At 46.6% G+C, this 18233-nt stretch overlaps 1 protein-coding gene across 1 annotated transcript in view; it reads right to left on the bottom strand.

Annotated features, from left to right (window-relative positions):
- Positions 1-18233, bottom strand: part of BRINP2 (BMP/retinoic acid inducible neural specific 2) — a 105015-nt gene that overhangs the window by 5008 nt on the left and 81774 nt on the right. The window contains exons 3-6 of the mRNA XM_081824654.1: positions 16994-17184; positions 15701-15909; positions 4310-4415; positions 1459-1695 (exon numbers count right to left, since the gene is read on the bottom strand). Of these exons, the coding sequence (XP_081680780.1) occupies positions 1459-1695; positions 4310-4415; positions 15701-15909; positions 16994-17184 (743 nt within the window). The remainder of the gene's footprint in view (positions 1-1458; positions 1696-4309; positions 4416-15700; positions 15910-16993; positions 17185-18233) is intronic.

The raw sequence follows: 18233 nt of genomic DNA, 5'->3' as shown, positions 1-18233 counted from the left end.
GAGAGCCCGACATGGGGCTCGATCTCACCATCCTGAGATCATGACCTGAGCTGAAATCAAGAGTCAGACGCTTAACTGACTGAGCCACCCAGGTCGCCCCTCATACTTCTTTTCCTAAAACATTCAAGCTCACAAAAGAGCACAGGGAATAACAGGATAAACTTCCATGTGCCCACCACCTAGATTTGGCCATTTTGCCATATTGGCTTCAGTCTTTTGTTCTGTTTCGTTTTGTTTTTTGAGAAATAAGGCAAAGAAAATATATAATCGAAGGCCCTAAACTTCCCACCTCTCTCCATATCAATGTAACCACTCTCTTGGATGTTTTATCATTATCATATATTTCTTCACATTTTCTGCAAACGTATTTATCTGTAAAAATATTAAGTATTGGCTAGTATGTTTTTAAGCATCAAAAAATAGTGCTATATACGTCTTATATTTAATACATATTATAGTATTATATTGATATAATGTGTATAATATATAAGCTTTTTCATTTTGCTTTGTTTTACCCAACACTCATTTAGTATTGAAATGTATGAATGTACCAGAGTTATTTATACATTAATTTTATCTACACTATCCCACATGAGCCTTCCATCCACCCATTATGATCACTTTCCCTCTTTTACAGATGAGGAAATGGGGGTATTGTGAAGCTGCATGCTTAACACGAGGTCATAAAACCGGTCAGTAACAGTGTGTCTTAGTCTTTGGAGGTTGCTCTCAGAAAATGCCACACACTGGGTGGCTGATAAACAGCAATTTATTTCTCACAGTTCAAGAAGCTGGGAGTCCAAGATCAGGACGCCAGCACGATCAGGTTCTGGTGAAGGCCCTCTTCCCAGTCACGTAGGGCTAACTCTTGGCTATGTCTTCATGTGGCAGAAGCAGAGAGGGATCTTTCTGGGGCCTCTTTTGTAAGAGCACTAATCCCTTATCACCTCCCAGAGGCCCCACCTCCCTGGGCATTATATTTTCCATATGAATTTTGGGGGACACAGACGTTCAAAGCATACCCAGAGCAAGGACTCAAAACCAAGTCCTGAATCTACATCTCAAGGTAACACTGATATTCGTTATACCCGCAACAAGCCATAATCAGCATGTACTGGGTGCCTCCTAGAACTATTCTATGTACTTCATTCATTCAACAAATATTCCTTGTGCACCTTATGTGCAGGCACTGTGCACAGGCAAGTCCTACGCCCTTAAATATGTTCACCTGAACTTCCTAAGTCCTTAAAACGCATCTCTTTGGTAGGGGTTATGTCCATTTGCCTCGACAACAAAAGATAACCACTCAAGAGTTGCGGTGGTGATATAACCTGCTAGGGGTCACGGAGACAGGAAGTGGATGAGCCACGGTCCACGCTGAGTTCCCACATTCTAGTCCTGCACCTCCCGGCTATTCGCCAACGCTAGGGAGGAAATGTAGGCCAGCCGACTGCTCACCTGATTCCTCAAACTGCCGGTTGTGGGTCACCCAAGAGTCCCGGATCTGCAGCAGGCTGTCCTCCATGGCCTGGATGTCAGCATCGGGACAGTTGCATTCTGGGAAGGTGAGGCTGCACTTGCACCAGCAGTCATTCCCCCTGCAGACAAGCTCGCCCTCGGAGCTGCACGTGATGTAGCTGAGCGCCGCGGCCACAAAGCGCTCACGCAGGTACTCAGGCAGCAGCACCTGCAGGCCTAGGGGAAGGACGTGTCAGGGAACTGTGGGGTAGGACCAGTGGGGACTCGGTTTCCCACACTCAAGGCTGCAGGATCCCCAGCTGGGGTTCTGCAAACCTGTGCATTCTGGGCCCAAGAATGGTTGGTCACCCCAGGGCCTGACCCTGTGGAGCTGGTTGGGTAAAAAGGGTTACACTGCCCCCATGACAGGTGGGAGAGCATCTGAAAATGCAGATGAGGAGCATCAAAGCCCAAGGCTTAGTCGAACCCCTCACATCTGCCAAATTGAGAGCACGCGTGTCAGACGCAGGGCCTTATGGCTATGCATCAGCATTTCTAGGATAGAAACGGGAAGGTGTTTCAGATAAAAGAAGAGCTTACAGCCCTCATGGGGGAGGAATCAAGGCTCAGTGGGCTTTTCGCTCTGCTTCTGATTGCCATCCTGATTGTGGCTTCACTGAGCTGAGCAGCAGACATCCATCCGAAGATGTTATGCTGACCCCCCTCCTGGGCCTCCCACCCCAGCCCTGATGACCAAGGAGGCTGCTCTGGATAGGAAGTGGGACAGGTGTTGCTGGTATGCAGCGGCCAGGCACCGCACCAAGTACTTTGCAAATATGATCACAGGTAACATCCTGGGCATACTGAGGCTCCTCTAGGTGAGGAAATCTGAGCCCAATGGCCACAGTGACCTGCCCAAGTCACAGTGCTAGTGAGGTTGGCTTGGTGTCAGACCCTGTCCCTGGTACCATCAGGTCATACTGCATCACTGGGACTAGCTGCCTGTCTCAATACGCTTTAACTCTTAAGGAGATTTGAAAGTTAGATGTTGGTAGGCATCCTAAGTTCAGTCAGACCTGGGCAGGTATGAATGGCTCTCAGCTCTCTTTTCTAATTAGCTGCCTCTGATCTTGGATATAATTCACTAAATTGCTCCAAGCTTCAGTTTTCCTACCCAACTGTGGTGGATATTAGTTTACCAGTAGCAGAATATACTCCCGATTCAGCTTCAAGCCACACAGGGTGGCTGTTGGAAGCATATCAAGAGATGAAGGACAGGCATGCCTTTGGAGGCAGCCTGGGCCAGGTTCGAGGTCATACCTGCAAGAGGCTCCCCCAGTAGGGACATTGTGAGAGACTGTGCCAGGAGGGTGAGGGACAGGAGAACTTCTGGATACGATGAGCTCCCCTCTCCTCAAATATCTGCCAGCTCTTTATTGTCACACCCTTGACCTTGTCCTTGGCGGGAAATCAGAGAGCACAAAGTATGTATCCTAGTCTCGGCAGACCTCAGAACCTAACTCAGAACTACAGCAGCAGTGGATGTTCATTGTTCTTGTTCGAGAGCCGCCTCCTATTCTGAACTGCTCTTAAATTCTCCTTTCTTGATGCTGTGCCCACAGTTGGCACTTGAGCAGCCCACCCCACACACCCTGTCCACACGCTTGCTTTCGACACACACCCTTCCAAGTCCTTTCTCTTCACCTCCCCCACTCCCTCCCTCCTCCTCACCATAACATTTCCCATTGCTATAAAATAAGTGCCCCGAGCAATGTCTGCATGAGTGATGGGCTATAAAATTAAATGGCATAAACTATTCCAAATGAACCACCAGACATTCCGAACTTCACTCATCGCTAATTTCCAGACACAAACCCGGCCCATTGAGGGACACAGGAGAAGAGGGATGCTAACTGCATAAGGTGGCTCTAAAGAAAGGAGTCTTTTACTCCTTTTTATTATATACTCCTTAGATTCCGAAAGCGCTGATGGGTTGCATCTGGCTCAGGTTGCCTGGAATTTGTAATGGTAGATCCTGGGTGAGGGCTATTGATTTTATAATACCAAGACAATAATATGTTAAACAGAGTCCAATTCAGTTAGGTCTTAAGAAAAATGAACTTTTCCCATTGCCAAACAGCTCTGTTTGAATCAGTTCGCATAGCCCTGCCCCAGGATGCTTGGGGGACAGGCAGTAGGAGCTGAGCGCCTCCCCTGAACCTCCCATCCTCTGGGCCTCGTGCCACCCCCGTCTTTTTGCTTTCCTGTTTGCAAGCCTGTTCTGTTCAGTTCTGTCTGCAGCGGGGGCTCCCGTTCCTCTCAAACTGTTCTCCTGGCTTTGATCTCCCATGGGAGATGACAGACTAATCACAGAAAGTAGGGACCACTCTCAGGGTAACCAGTGACCCCACAGTTTGTAAAGCTCTCAGCTGAGCTAGAGGTGGTGGCCCCATAACCACTCTGTAAAGGCTAGCTGTTCCCCAATGTGTCCGTAGGACAAAGCAGAGGGTTCTTTGGGCAACAAAGGAGATCATCAAACTAGGCCAAGGTATGGATGTGGTATTGCTGTAGGATAGTGACAGAGGTCTTGGGGGGGACTACCATGTGGGAGGGTGTGGGTGTCGAGTGGTATAAACAATGGTCTTGGGGGCAGGATAAACCATGTCAGAAAATTTCCCAAAAGAATGAGGGAAAGTTGTTCCATACAGGTCCCAGAACTCCTGGTGGTTCTGGTCTTCTGAAGGGTTTAGCCAAATGAGGCACCTAGGACTTTTTCCTGCTCCTTGGTGATCCAAGCTTCTCAGCAGGTGTGAAAGGTATTGACAACCCATCCCATCACAGGACGGCTTACCGAGCAACTGCACTTTGTTCTCCGGACTCTGTACCAGGACAGAGCTGACCGAGTCCAGGTTGTCGTAGTTGCTGCAGCCCAGAGGGCCGGTCCTGGTCTCCGTGACCTGGAGAAGGAGGGCACGGTGTGGATTTAGCTACCAAGTGGAGACCATCCCTAGGCACATCCCTCTCCAGCCCTCCGATCTCAGGCCCCGTGTCCTGTCCTTGACCAGCCCAAGACTGCATGTGTCTCCCTTCCCCAGGGGCATGAAGCCCCCTTCCTTCCTTGTTCTAACACAGTGAGTGGTCGGTGGTGGAGGGCGACCAATGGCAGGTTGTACACAGTGTGAGTCTTTCCGAGGGAGCCGGAGGGAATTTGCTTCTGGGAAGAGAAACTTCAACGTAGGCAGAGGAAGCTGGACCTCTAAGCCTGAGTGCCCCCCTTCTCCTCCCAAAGAAGGAGACAGGAGGCCAGATGTGGGCGTTGTCAGCCGGCTGGCGAGCCCAGCTGCATCACTCAACGTGGTACTCTCAGGCTTTAGGGATCCCGAAGATGAAAAGCACTAGAGAAATATGAGTTATGAGTATTATTATTAGTATTAAACATTTAAGTCCCACCTCGACACAGACGTCCTTAGAGAAAATCAGCCATGGGCTTACTGCATATTTTAATATGTATATTAAATATACATAAACTCTTATAGCCATGTAATATTCCAAAACACCACAGAATATTTTAAAATATTATAAAGTTGGCCTATCCATTTTTCCCTGATGTTTTTAAAGTATAAGATGAAAAATGGGGAGCTTTAAATGCACTAAAATAATTCCCCAATAAGAATGATGGGGATCCGCGGCCCTTTCTTCTCAGGATCTCTGAAAGCTTTGCCAACAATCAATCAACCAATCAACGAGTATTTATTGAGCAGCCACTGTTCAATTCCGTACAATTCATCACACATTCATAGAGCACCTTTCCTGGAGTTCTTCAAGGAGTTGGCCCTGATACCTCTGACCTCTCCTGGTTCCAGGCACCTCTGCTCTGCAGCAGGCATAAAAGTTGCAGTTTTCCATTCTTTTCCGTAAAGATGTGGTTCAATTCTAGGTCCTCCACACACTAAAGGCTCCACGGGGCTAGGCTCATATTTATTTTGTTCACCATGTTGTCAACAACGATGAATGCAGCGCCTGGCACATAGTAGATACTCAGTAACTTAGAGCATGTGTAATATGTCCCTGGCGTTGGGGGGTGGAGAGGTGAGCGGAGATGCGCAAGTTACGTGCTGTGTCCTCCAGGAAATTGCACCCTGTGGGGAAGGCAGGTGCATATGCAACTGGTGGAGATGCATCCAAGCCGAGCAGAAGCCAGGTGTCAATGCGCACTGAGGCAAACAGAGCCCTAAACAAAGGGAACACAGGGGAAGCAGCAGCAGAGGAGGCTCAACTGAGCTGGTCCTTCAAGGTAAGCAGACATCTTATTGAATCACTATATTGTACACCTGGAAGTAATATAACACTGCATGTTAAGTATACTGGAATTAAAATAAAATAAAATAAAAAGTAAAATGAAATAAATAATAAAGAGAAGTAGAAGCGGCCAGGAAGAGAAGGGAAGGAAGGTACTCTGAGAACAAGGACAAGGGGCAGTGTGAGCTACAACACACAGGCTTGAGCATGTGGAGTGAAAAGGCCCAGCACCCTGCAGGTTACCAGCGGAAAGTCACCAGGTGAAGAGCAAAGTAGAAATGACATTTTTAAAGAGAATTTAGGATTTTTAGTCTTAAAAAATACTCATGGAACAGAGTAATTAAATGAAGTATGGTTTGACACTGACTAGAAATACAGTAGGGAGACAGGAGAGATCCTCGTGACTTAAGGTAGTCTGAGAAGGCTTCATGGAGTTGAGCCATGAAGGATGAATAGGAATGGAGGGGAAGGGGGAGAGAATTAGGAGAAAAAGAGGTGATTACAAAGACCAAGGGGCAGCTTTGGCAGATGACAAAAAGGGCCCATAAAGGTAATGGAAGGTGCACACATTCAAAGAGCATCTCACATAAACTTTCAGAAAGGGAAAATAATTGTGCGCTAATTGGTTTGTTGACAGTACACGAAAAGCAGCCAAACCCAGCCCGAATAAAGAATGGGACCAAGAGCATGACAGGGGCAGGAACGACCTCTCTACAGTTGCAAGTTCATCCTCCAATGTCATCCCATTTAACCTTCACAGAAACTCTGAGACAAGTCTCACTACTATCACGCTCCGAAGAAGGAAACCAAGGTTCAGAGAGTTACGGTGCCCGAGGTCACAGAGCTGTGAGTAGCTAAAACAGGATTTTAGTGTTTGAATCCTCAGTCTCATCAGTGTTCCTCCTGTCTCCTGTGAGGGCACGTCAAAGGACTACAGAAAATAAAGTGACTCAAACCCCTCTGGATGACATCACTTCTAAAAACAAGTATAAACAGAGCAGTTCATCCAAAATAGTTGTGATCTGCCCTCTCTTCAGAATGTGAACACTGGGCAAAACAAATTGTATAGACCTGAGACCACAGTATCCTAATATTACAGATGAGGAGACCTTGGCCAGACAGGTGAAATGATTTATTCAAGGTCACACACATCTAGTTACCTGCAGGGCTAGGATTCATTCAACTCATGCACACCTTCTTTCACTCTCTCCTTTATTCATTTAACTATGCAAGGAGCAGCCAGAACTCACCATGAGTAAGGCACAGTCATTGCCATCAGAAGTTTAGAAACATGTTTCTATAATCCCAGCGTTTGGGCTGTTACATGTGGGCCTGCCTCCCTGCACAGGTGGGCACTGGTTGCTGAACAATGACTCCGTATTGAGTGAGTGGGTGATGGGCTCGTGGTCACCCTGCAGTGGGAAGGCAGGGCCAGGCTTCCTTCAAGGGAAAATGTCTGTGAGAGGAGCCATGGCCAAGGACTGGCCCAGCTCTTCTGGAGTGGGCTGGACTGAAGGGCACAGTGGAATGGTGGGTGAGATAGTAGGTGGGGTGGTATTTAGGCCACTGGCCTTTCCCCGCCTCCAGGTAAGCTGGCCACCACACAGTCACGGAGCTCTGCACTGGCTTTGCCATCCTCCCACCCAGGCCTGAGTTGGTTGCTCACCAGCAGCGGGTCCAGGCAGGGAGGGAGCTACATGCCGTATGGAGGAGTAGGATGACCCGCCAAGGAGGAGAACAGTGAACAGCCACTCTCCTCTCCTTTATCCCCCTACAATCCCTATCTGCATACCACCAATCCTGCTGCTTCCCCACCACCAGCACCATCTTATGCAGCATTCCGGGCTGGCCCTGATGCTGTTTTCTGACCTTGACTTTGCTGTTCCCAAAGGTCAGTTCCACCAGAGGACAATCAATTAGGTAAGTCATGGAGAGGCTGTGGGTAGCTTCCCTTTGTCAACTGTGGCACGAGGACAGGAATGAGGAAGAGACAAAGACTATGATCCCCATGCCCATTTCTGTAGAGGGAAGGAGCCGAGCCAGATCTCCGGGAATGACGAAGGCTCACTCAGATGACACTAGATCCCAAAGTCACGGCTCTCTCCACTGCCATTCTGCTTTGAGCCACCTCTGTCCTTCTTAGAGAGATGAGGAGATGGGAAGGAATACAGGACCTGGAGAGGGTCCTCTTATAGATATTGCCTGGGCACTGGTTTGATAAGCCGGATGCCTGAAGACCCCTTCCCCCAAGCGATGAGAGTCCCAGAGTCTCTGGAGGGGGAGTCCAGAGAACTCTGTGCTTTCCCTGCTGCAGAAGCAGCAGCTTTAGCAAATGACAAAAAGGGCCCGTAGAGGTAATGGAAGGCGCGGTTCACTCAGGCGCACATATTCAAAGAGCATCTCGGATAAGCTTTCAGAAAGGGAAAATAATTGTGCGCTAATTGGTCTGTTGACAGAGACTGTCCTGCCTTCAGAAAGCCCTGATGGATCTCAGGTTCATTAGCACATCCAATTTTCCATAAATACCAGATCGTGCAAACCCTCCTTCCAGCGAGCCTGCTCTCCTCCCCTGGCCCTTCGCTCCCCCACTGCTCTTGTCCTACCTAGAGAGACACCTGCAAAGCTAAGAGCGACTAAAATGGCCTTCTCGCTGTGAGTGATAGGGCTGGGCAGGGGGAGCACAGCTGATGGTGTGTGTGTGCTTAAAAGAGCTGCAAATTGAATCCCAGGTTGCTGCGCTGAGGAATTCAGACAAGCCTTTTTAAGGATGCTTTTTGAGAACCGCTCCTTTTTGCTATCCTGGGACCCACCTCAAGTTTTGTGTGGGCTCTTTTCAGTAAGCTCTGGAACATATCAAACCAAGTCCTTCCCCCACCTTCGATTAAGTAGAGGATAAGCTGCCACTAAGCAACAGGCTCCTCTGCGAATGGCTCTGGTCCCTTCCCAAGGGTCGTGGATAGCAGGTGTGGTAGATGTAACCAGCCCTTTACAGTTTGCAAAGTGTTTTCATGTGAACTATGTCATTGTGTGTCACCCCAACCCTATGGCAGAGACACGGGTGGATTCACAGTATTTATCAGCAGGTAAGACCGGAGTGTGCAGACTAATCAGAACAGGTACCAGCGGTGGTACCAAAGCAGCATTCTGGAGGCCTCCTGAGGTCCATTCGCCCTTTGGTTACCATGAAGGGGAGATCTGGGGGCTCCAAGGGAAGGATAAAGGCAGTTAAGGTGGCACCCAGGGGGTTGGGTGAGGACTGTTTACCAGCTGTCACAGAGTGGTTTAATATTCTAATAATTGGCGTAGCCATAGCAGCTGAATGTAAGCCCTGGCCACAGGGGAGTCAAATCATTGGTAACTCCATGTCCTGGAGTTCATGGACTTCTCGAGGTCATAAAAATGATGAGCACCAAGGCCAAAACTCAATCCCAGGTCTTCTAACTTGAGCAGGTTTGTTTCCCACTAAGCCGGGCAGCCTGCTTTCACCTTTCAAGCATTTTATTGTCTCAGCACGTGCCAGCCACCGTGGAGGGACCTGGAACCACATGCAGGCTGCAGAGTACCTACTGCTCTAAGCCCCCCCGCCATGCCTGTGGGCATGGGGAAGCGGCAGTGGGGATGTCAACAGCTGCAATGTAACGTGACAAATCCTGTAATGGAGCTGTGTACTGATCAGGGTCAACCTTACAACCGAGTGGGATGTTCAGTGGGGTCTCAGAGGAATGTGTCAGATAAACAAAAGGGGCCAGTGTGCCTCTCTCTCCATGTTGGTGAAAAAAGTGGCTAACAAGGGGTAGAAAGTAAGAGTGCTCCTGCTTTGAGAAATAAGAAACAGGCAGATGTGCCGGAGGATTTTTTCCTTCACCAAGGCTGAGCAGGTGAGCAGAACCCCTCATGCCACCCACCTCGATCCAGAATCATGACAATGCTGGAAGCCAGCTCTACTATTGCAAAGGCTTGTTCAGTAGAAGCAAGTGGGTGGCAGGTGCCGCAGTGCCAACGAAGGAGTGTTAGCTGGCAGGGATGCGTCCAGCCTACTGGCCCTTGCTCTATGGATCTGGAAAAGTATGTTAGAGCAAAGAAATGGCTTTGGTGGAACACTTTACAGCCAGGACAGAATGGACGGGTCAACCCTATCAAGTGAGCAGAGTGGTGGGATAGGGCGCTGAGACCTCCCTTGGCTCCTGGTTTAGCATGTGTTCTTGAACAGGTACATGGTTCTCTAGACCTCACTAAGCTACATGAGTAAGGACCTAGAGGAATGGAAGTAGGAGAAAACACTAAATGATCCTTATTTTCTCATGATTCTCTGAATTGCATCCCACGGGGAGAGCACATTGCACTCCTCAACAGAGAAAACTCCAGGCCGATCAATCCCATGGAACATGAATTATTATCTCACACTCCATGTGTGATTGGAGGAATTCTAAAGAGAGCCTTCCAAGGATGGCGGCCACTCCACTTTTGCAGAGATGGGCAGTGGCTCTGGTTCTGGAAAGTGCATCTGCAGGCCCTATAATAGATGTGGCTTTGGGTGCCTTCCCATCGCTCACTCTACCACCTGCAGGCTTTGCCAAAGAGATGAGTCCAGTAAGCCATATTTGAGACTATGTATTAGACTCTTTGTATTGGACTAAAGTGGACCTTGAACCAGATTTTTTCCTACAGGGAATTTAGAACTGATACTGAGAGAAAAAATTTAAAGGGTGGTGGTGGACATCCTTAAAATTCAGAATAATAACTATCAAGCCATTATTATGTGCCAGGAATGGAGACTACAACAATGAACATGAGTGGTTCCTGCCCTGATGGCACTGGCTGAGAGAGCAAACAGACAGTGTTCAGTGTGGGCCTAAGTCAGCTCCAGAGCAAGGCAGAGCTAAATGTAACCTGGAGTCATTGGTGTACAGAAAAGTCTAGAACAAACAAAGGAAATAACTTGGACAGGAGAAGCTGGAAGATGAAGCAGATGAAGAAAACAGATGGCATGTGTTCCAACAAGAAACAGAGACTGTAACCTGGGCGTCTCACTGCCCTTTTACAAGACCCATGTGTCTGGAAGGTATTTAGTGTCTTGTCCTTGGAGATCTGTGATAGTCTTCACCACAGTCCTCTTGATAAACCACCTTTATGCTCAAGTGACCTTGAGTAACTTTGTTTCTTTCAACTAAACATGCTTCTGTGCCCTAGTATACACACTAAACCTAACCTATGTGGAAAACAGGGTCAGTGACTCAGTCAGTCAGTCAGTCAACAAACCTTTACTCATTACCCATACTGTGGCAAGCTCTGCACTCTCACTGGGAACCAAAGATGAATAAGACCCAGTCCCTCCCACAAGGACCTCATAGTCTCAGAGGTCACCATGTTAGCTAGCAATTATAGTTCAAATGATGAGCCCTATAAAAGAGGCACATGCTTGAGACACTGAAGAAAAGCATTTAACTACTCTGGGAGTCAGAAAAGGCTACGCAAAGAAGTAATCTTTTTGACTTGAGCAAAGAAGGGTGAGGGAAAGACACTTAGGTAAACAGACAAGCAAAACCAACAGCAGGTGCCAGGGATGTGAGTATATTTGAATAAAAGACAACTCATTAAATAGGACTGGGTTACATGATAGAAATGGTAAGTGAAGGGCTGAGGCGGGAAATGGGTTGAAAAGAGACAAGAGAACAGTACAGATAGATCTTCAATGGCTTTATGGTTTTGTTATGAAGAGGAATTATTATTTTTCCAGCCCCAATTGTGCTGTGGCTCATGCATTCTATATATTTTCTTATTTGATCCTCACAGAAATCCATCGAGGTAAAAAATATTCTAATTATTCAACAGTTTTAAGGGTGAGAAAACCAAGGCTCAGAGTAGTTTGGTAACTTGCTCCTAGCCCGCCATGAGCAAAGACTCTTGGGTGCGATCCAATATTCTTTCCATTGCGTCACACTGCCCCCATGACTGGGGTGCGGTGGTTTAAACAGGGAGATGGTACATGATGATTTGCATTTATGCAAGCAGCAGAGAGGGTGAATCAGGGAGAGGAGCTGAGAATGGAGACAGGAAGACTAGTTAGAAAGATATGCAAGAAAATCAGGCAAGCATTGATCAGCTCCTGAATTAAGGGGATGGCAGGCGCATGAGGAGGCAGCGAAGGGTGTATTGTAAACACATCCAATGCAGTGATTAGAATGATGGACCATGGAGTCTAAGTTAGGCAAACAGGCAAATGAGGCCATGATAGAAAGTGAAAAGTTGGTCAGGTCAAAGGATAGGAAGAAACATTAACGGGACCTTTGAGTTGTTGATCCAGACCTACCTTTCATTTCTAGACAAGATCAATTCTTCTCCACCTTCCACACAGCCCACTCACAACAGGACTGAAGGGGAAAAGGGGCTTCCCCAGAGTTCTGTCTTCTTGGTCAAATCCAGTCTATGCTACTAATAGTCTTCTTTCACCATTTTAAGCTGCCTAAGAGACCAGCCTCCCAAGTGTACCCTAAATCCTTGTTAACTTCAGCCACTGTCCTGTCTCAGACTCTCACTACAGACACAGTACATCCCTTGATCCGACCTCTTCTCTTCCGGTAACATCCATCTTGCTCTCTCAGTCTCATGATCGGTCTTCAGCCAGATCCTCTATAGCCTTGATCTCTTCTCAAGAGTCAGCTTCATCTTTTTGCATTAGCCATAGCCCAGGAGATGCTGAAGACAGGGGTTCCCTTGCAGTCTTCTCTAGTGGTGGCCACTGCTTTTGCAGACCTCACACTGCTGGGCAAGGCAGTGAGGGGGGTCAGCCACTGTGCTATCCTGGACACTGTTCCTCCTTCCTCTCGAGCCATCTCTGGCTCCTTTGAAGCCAGAACCATCAGGACTCTATCACCCACGATCCCTCCTTGTTGTTGTCTATTTTTCTTATTAGTCCCCTCGATGTGTTCGGGATTTCCGGTATTAAGCTTGCTTACCACTGTCTCAAATCCCCTGCTTCTTTTTTCTTTCATCTTACACACACACACACACACACACACACACTTTGTTCAATCCAGCTCTCCACCTACTCCATGCCTGCCTGTACTTGAAGTGCCAAATGTAGCTGGTAAAACTCACAGCTATGCTGACTGGTCCCATGTTATAATTATGACCATGGATCTCAAATGGGCCCTCAAGGCTGCCCAATAATCCACAACATTTATCTAGTAGTTGAAACACCTAACCCCTACTCTTCCGAAACCAGTTCCTACCTTCTTTTCTCAACAATTCCTTCTCCTTCCTTTTAGCCAAGGACTCCAAGTCTTGTGTCATCGAGGAATTGGATCCATCAGACAAGGACATCCGTATCCTCCCACCACATCTACATCCTACTGTGTGGTGTCCTGTGCACCTGAATGCTTCCTGCTACAAAGGATGGAATGTTTATGCTCCTATGTAAGACCTACCCCTCCACGAAATATCAGCCTCTCCTGCCTACCCATTTGCTCTTTCAATTGCCTTCTGTCCTTCCTGCATCATCATTTTCTCCCTCTCTCCTGAGTCATTTCAATCAACGTGATAAGATTCAAATATCTCCCATCTTAAAAACAAAATCTCCACCTCTCTTGACCTTCCACTACTCTCCAGCTATCACCCATTTTTTCTGTTTGCCTTTACAGCAAAACCCTTAAAGAACTGTCTCTACTCCTCTGATTCCTCACTTTGCTTTCTCTCTTGAACCTTCTATACTCAGCCTTTTGTACCTGTCATGTCACTGAAACCACTCTTACCTAGGCTGCTCGTTACCTCCATGTTGCCAGATTGATGGTCCATTCTCTGACTGCTTCACAGCATCTAACACAGTTGGCTGCTCCTTCTTTTGTGAAACACTTGCTTCACACAGTCATGTGACAGGACTTTGGTTCTCTCCATTCCTTTCTGCCTGGTCTCAGCCTCCTCTGTTGGATCCTCCTCCTCTTCCCCATTTCTGAATATTGCTATGCTGCACAACTCAGCCCTAGAGCTGCTTTACTGGCTACATTCACTCCTCAAGTGATCTCATCTCATCCTTTCCCATAGTATTAAATACCAACTACACATGTGTATATAGTTGTATGCCAAATCTATATCTCCAATCATGACCTTTCTCTTGAAATCCTAGTGTTTCTATCCAACTGCCTGTTAGATATCTCTACTTGGATGTCTAATAGGAATGTCAAACTCAATGTGTCTAAAACCAAGCTCTTGATTTGCTTCTTTCAGATTGGCACCTCCCCCAGCATTGCCCTTCTCAGTAAATGGAATCACTGTTCATCTGGTTGCTCATGCCAAAAATCTTGTAGTTAATCTTGATTCCTTTCTTCTAATTTATTAGCTAATCCTGGAGGCTCTACCATCAAACTATATCCTGTATCTGCCAGCTTCTCACTACCTCTAGAGAGCAGCTTTGTCTGAGCAGGCCACCACTGTTTCTTCCCTTGACCACTGCATCCGTCTCCACGATCCCTCTTTCTCTTCTCTTCCCTAATCAGTAATGCCCTCATGATCATAACATCCTTTATTGATCTCTGTCTCAGGCAATCTACCACCAGGGGGGCGAAAGATAAAATTTTCTCTGTAGGCTCATCTCCCACTTCACCCCTCTTTTGACTGCACTCCAGCTACATGACACAGTGTTTCTGGACCATAACAAGCACACTCCCACTTTGGGGCAATTGCACCTGCTCTCACTCAAGATACCCATGTGGCCCCCTCCCTCCCTTCATTCAGATCTCTGCTTAAATGGCATTTCTTCAAACAGGTCCATCACTCTCTTTCCTCTTCCCTGGCTCCATCTCTTCATTTCATTAATCCCACCTGACATTATATATTTAATTCATGATGTCTCCATCACTAGAATTTAAACCTCATGAGGGCAGGGACTTCATATGTTTTGTTCACTCTGGGATTCTCTGTAGCCAGAGCAGTGCATGACACATAACAAGTGTTCAATAAATACCTACTGAATGAATAAATAAATGAACAAAACTTCCTTCAAATTTTGGGTGTGATAAAAGCAGCATATAATACAAGACTGACCACACCACTTGCCACCTTAACTTTGTATTTTGAATAAAATAATCCAGCATTCTCAAGTATTGTCATTGGTCTTCCCTTCCTTAAAACAATATGAACTTACCTAGAAATCTCCTAGATATAGGTAGAGAAGATGGGATGGAGGTTATGATTATTAATGTTATAATAACTATTGATCATTTTCCAACATGCATGGGATCATATCACTCCTCTGCTTAGAACTCTCTGGTTGTTTTTCACTGCACTTTGACATATTAAAATTCCATATCATGGCCATGTAATCTGGTTCCAGTCTACTTCTGAACCCCATTTAGTACCAGTATCTTCCTGTTCACCTTACTGCAGTCACAGCAGTCTTTTCTATGTTCTAAGGCATCAATCTGGTTCCTGCCCCAGGGCCTTAGCATTTACTATTCTTGCTGTCTGAATACTCTTCCTTCAGATCCTTCAGATGTCAGGCTGACATCTGTCTAAAGTCTAAGCCCAAAGTGACCTCCCTGGACCAACCTGGCTAATATTAGCTGCTCCCTTCTCTCACCCCAGGAAATCTGTACCTTATGACTCTGTCTTTTCTTTGTATCTTTATCTAAAATTACTTTGCTTTTATACTTGTTTAATATCCTCATCCCTCACTGGAATGGAACCTCTGCAGAATAAGGACCTTGTCTACCCTTCACAACAGTCCATTGGCTAGAGACTGCCTCAGAGTAGAAGCCTACATGTCTATTGGCTGTACAGTGAAGACCTGGGCGACGTTTTAGGGCTGGTTGTGCCTGTGTCAGAAAGCTTCTTTTCCATGTCCATCAGTCAGGTCTGGCTGACTTGGAGCTGGCTAAGATGCTAGCTTCCCCTTTGGTTTCTCTCTGCCTTTCTGCCCTCCCTCTCCCAGTACTTCACAGGCTGTTACCTTGATGGCCCCTGTGGCTATCTGGATATGGTGCAGCCGCCTCAGTGTGCTCTCTCTGTCGATGAAGTAGGAGGCTGCCAGCTGGTGCAGGGTCTCCAGGGACACGGCAGAGCTGTTTCCACTGGCCCCAACTACAGGAGCACTTCCTGCTGTGTCTGTCTTGCGGCTCAGTTTTCGCTTGTCCACAAAAATGGTCAGGGACTCTTCTCCTATCACAAACAACATGGGTTCATTGGTGAGGCCTTCTGCTCCCTAATCCCCTACCAATTCAAACATGAAACCCTTGGCCAGAATAGTCAGCGCTCAGAAGGAGTCTGTTGCCCCTGCTGACGACCTCTTCCTCATCACGGTCTCTAGAACAGTCTCATCAGACAGTGCACAAGGTAATGGGCGTCACTGCCCGAGAGGCCCTCCTCTCTTTCCTTCATTCTTTAACTATCCCATAGCTCATCCCCTCCCCTCCAGCTTATCCATTTAACATCCTTTATTGATCTCAGTCTCAGGCAATCTACCTCCATGGGGGAGATAAAATTTTCTCTCTCAAGTTGTTTATGAGAAGTCACCATGGATATTTCTGCTCCCTCAGAAAGGGCAAAAGCCTTGAAGTTCAACCTCCCTCCTCCCCATCAAACACTCAACACCTACCACATGCCGGCAGCTGGCCTGAACCCTTGGAGAGATTCTTTTTGTCCATCAGACAGTGAGCTAAATGTTATAATAAATCCTGCTTTCTTCTTCCTAGGGCAGAGAGAACTCTGCCTCCTCAGAGGTTTTGATTTGGCCAGAGGCTGTACCATCCCCACTCCCAACCTCGTCCCCAACCAGCCCAGAACCACTGGAATTTGTTTGGCCAGTTACCAATTTTTAGAGAGGTCAGCAGGGGTCAGGGACTCAATGGACATTTACTTCTTTGCCTATGGGTCTGACAACTATAGCCACAGCAAATATTAGGACATGGAAAAGCCTCTGGGTTAGAAGGTTCTGTCAAAAGAAAACTGGGAGCGCCCCCTGCTGGCAAGTGCTTAGTAGGAGCCTGTCAGTCCCCCCACCTCCTTACCCAGCACCCCCTCCTCAAGGAGGATGCTTATAAGCAAATAGCAATGTTCTGGATGTCGTGAGTTGGATGTCAAGAGATTATATTGTTCTCAAAGGCACCAGAAAGGAAATATTTCTCAGGCAATAACAGGCCAGGAAGAACAAAGACCCAGGAAGATTCAAGCTATACTCAAAGGGTCTTTAAGCTATATTCAATGATCTGACAGCCAGTTAGTGTAGGATCACGATGTTGCTTACCTCCAAGCGTGGCAGAAAGTAAGAAATGAGTGCCGTACTTTTTAATCAGGTTTTCGGTAACCTGTTGTAGGTTGGGTCTCCTTCCAAGGAGGCGAATGTTCCGGATAAACTCTGGGGCAAGAGGCAATGGCAAACTGAAGAAGTCCTTCCTTTCCAGAGCCAAGTTGTTTACTTTCCAACGGGCAAATTCCCTGGAGGAAAAGTCAAGGGATAAAGAAAAGCTCAATGTATTTAAGAACAAGAAGCATAAAATCTGAAGTAGGAAATGTTCTTTCTCCACTTGCACCAGCCTCCCCTCCCCTTAGCACACATCTCTCCACCCAGAGGCACCTGGTGCCTGAAAGAGGCCTGCTGGCCTCCACCCAGCCTCCCATTCCCAGGCTGTGAGAAAGACCTACCTCGGCTGACCTCCATCGGAACCTACTCCCATCTGGCTTTCTTACTGGAGAGTAGCTAATCGGCTTATTCGTATGAAGGTAGTCGTGTAGTATAGTGTAGTATGGGGAAAAATATGCCAACAATGAAAACATGAGAACAGTGGTCTGCAGAGATATGATCTAGTTACAGTTGTCCCTCAGTGGATGAATCACATCAGCTATCATGGCTTCAGGTACCCATTTGTAAAGTCAGGAGTTTGGTCTACAACAACAGTTCTCAAACTTTTTGGTCTCAGGACCCCTTCACACTCAAAAAAATGACTGTACCCCCATATTTATGTGGCTTATAGCTATTGATGATTACCACTTTAAAAAATAAAACTGAGAAAATTTAAATATATTATTTTATTTAAATATCACAGCAGTAAATCTATTACATATAATATAAATAGCATATTTTTATTACAAAAACCATATGTCCTGAAACAAAACCAATTTAGCAAGAAGAGTGGTATTACTTTGCATTTTTGCAAGTCTCTTTAATATTTGGCTTAGCAGAAGAGAGCTGCATTCTCATATTTGCTTCTGCATTCAATCTGTTGTGAAAATTATGGATATTCTTCTTTGTGGATATTTGTTGTTCACTCAACAAATGCCATTCCTTAAAGGTTTGTTACAGCCTGGAATCTGAAACCATATCAATGCACTTTTTATAACTCTGTTACATCAAAATCCAGCTTTCTATACTGTACTTTGAATGTATCCTTTTACCCTTCATGATTTTGGAACATCATGCATTGGTCATCTAAAAAATATGGGATCACTGAATTATTCAGATCTTCCACATTGTGACACTTTTCATC

The sequence above is a fragment of the Leptonychotes weddellii genome, chromosome 6 (assembly GCF_054177405.1).
Source record: "Leptonychotes weddellii isolate Sample4059 chromosome 6, ASM5417740v2, whole genome shotgun sequence".
In the NCBI taxonomy this organism is placed as follows: Eukaryota; Metazoa; Chordata; class Mammalia; order Carnivora; family Phocidae; genus Leptonychotes; species Leptonychotes weddellii.
The sequence above is the reverse complement of the archived record's forward strand: the minus strand, read 5'-3'. Positions and strand labels throughout refer to the sequence as shown.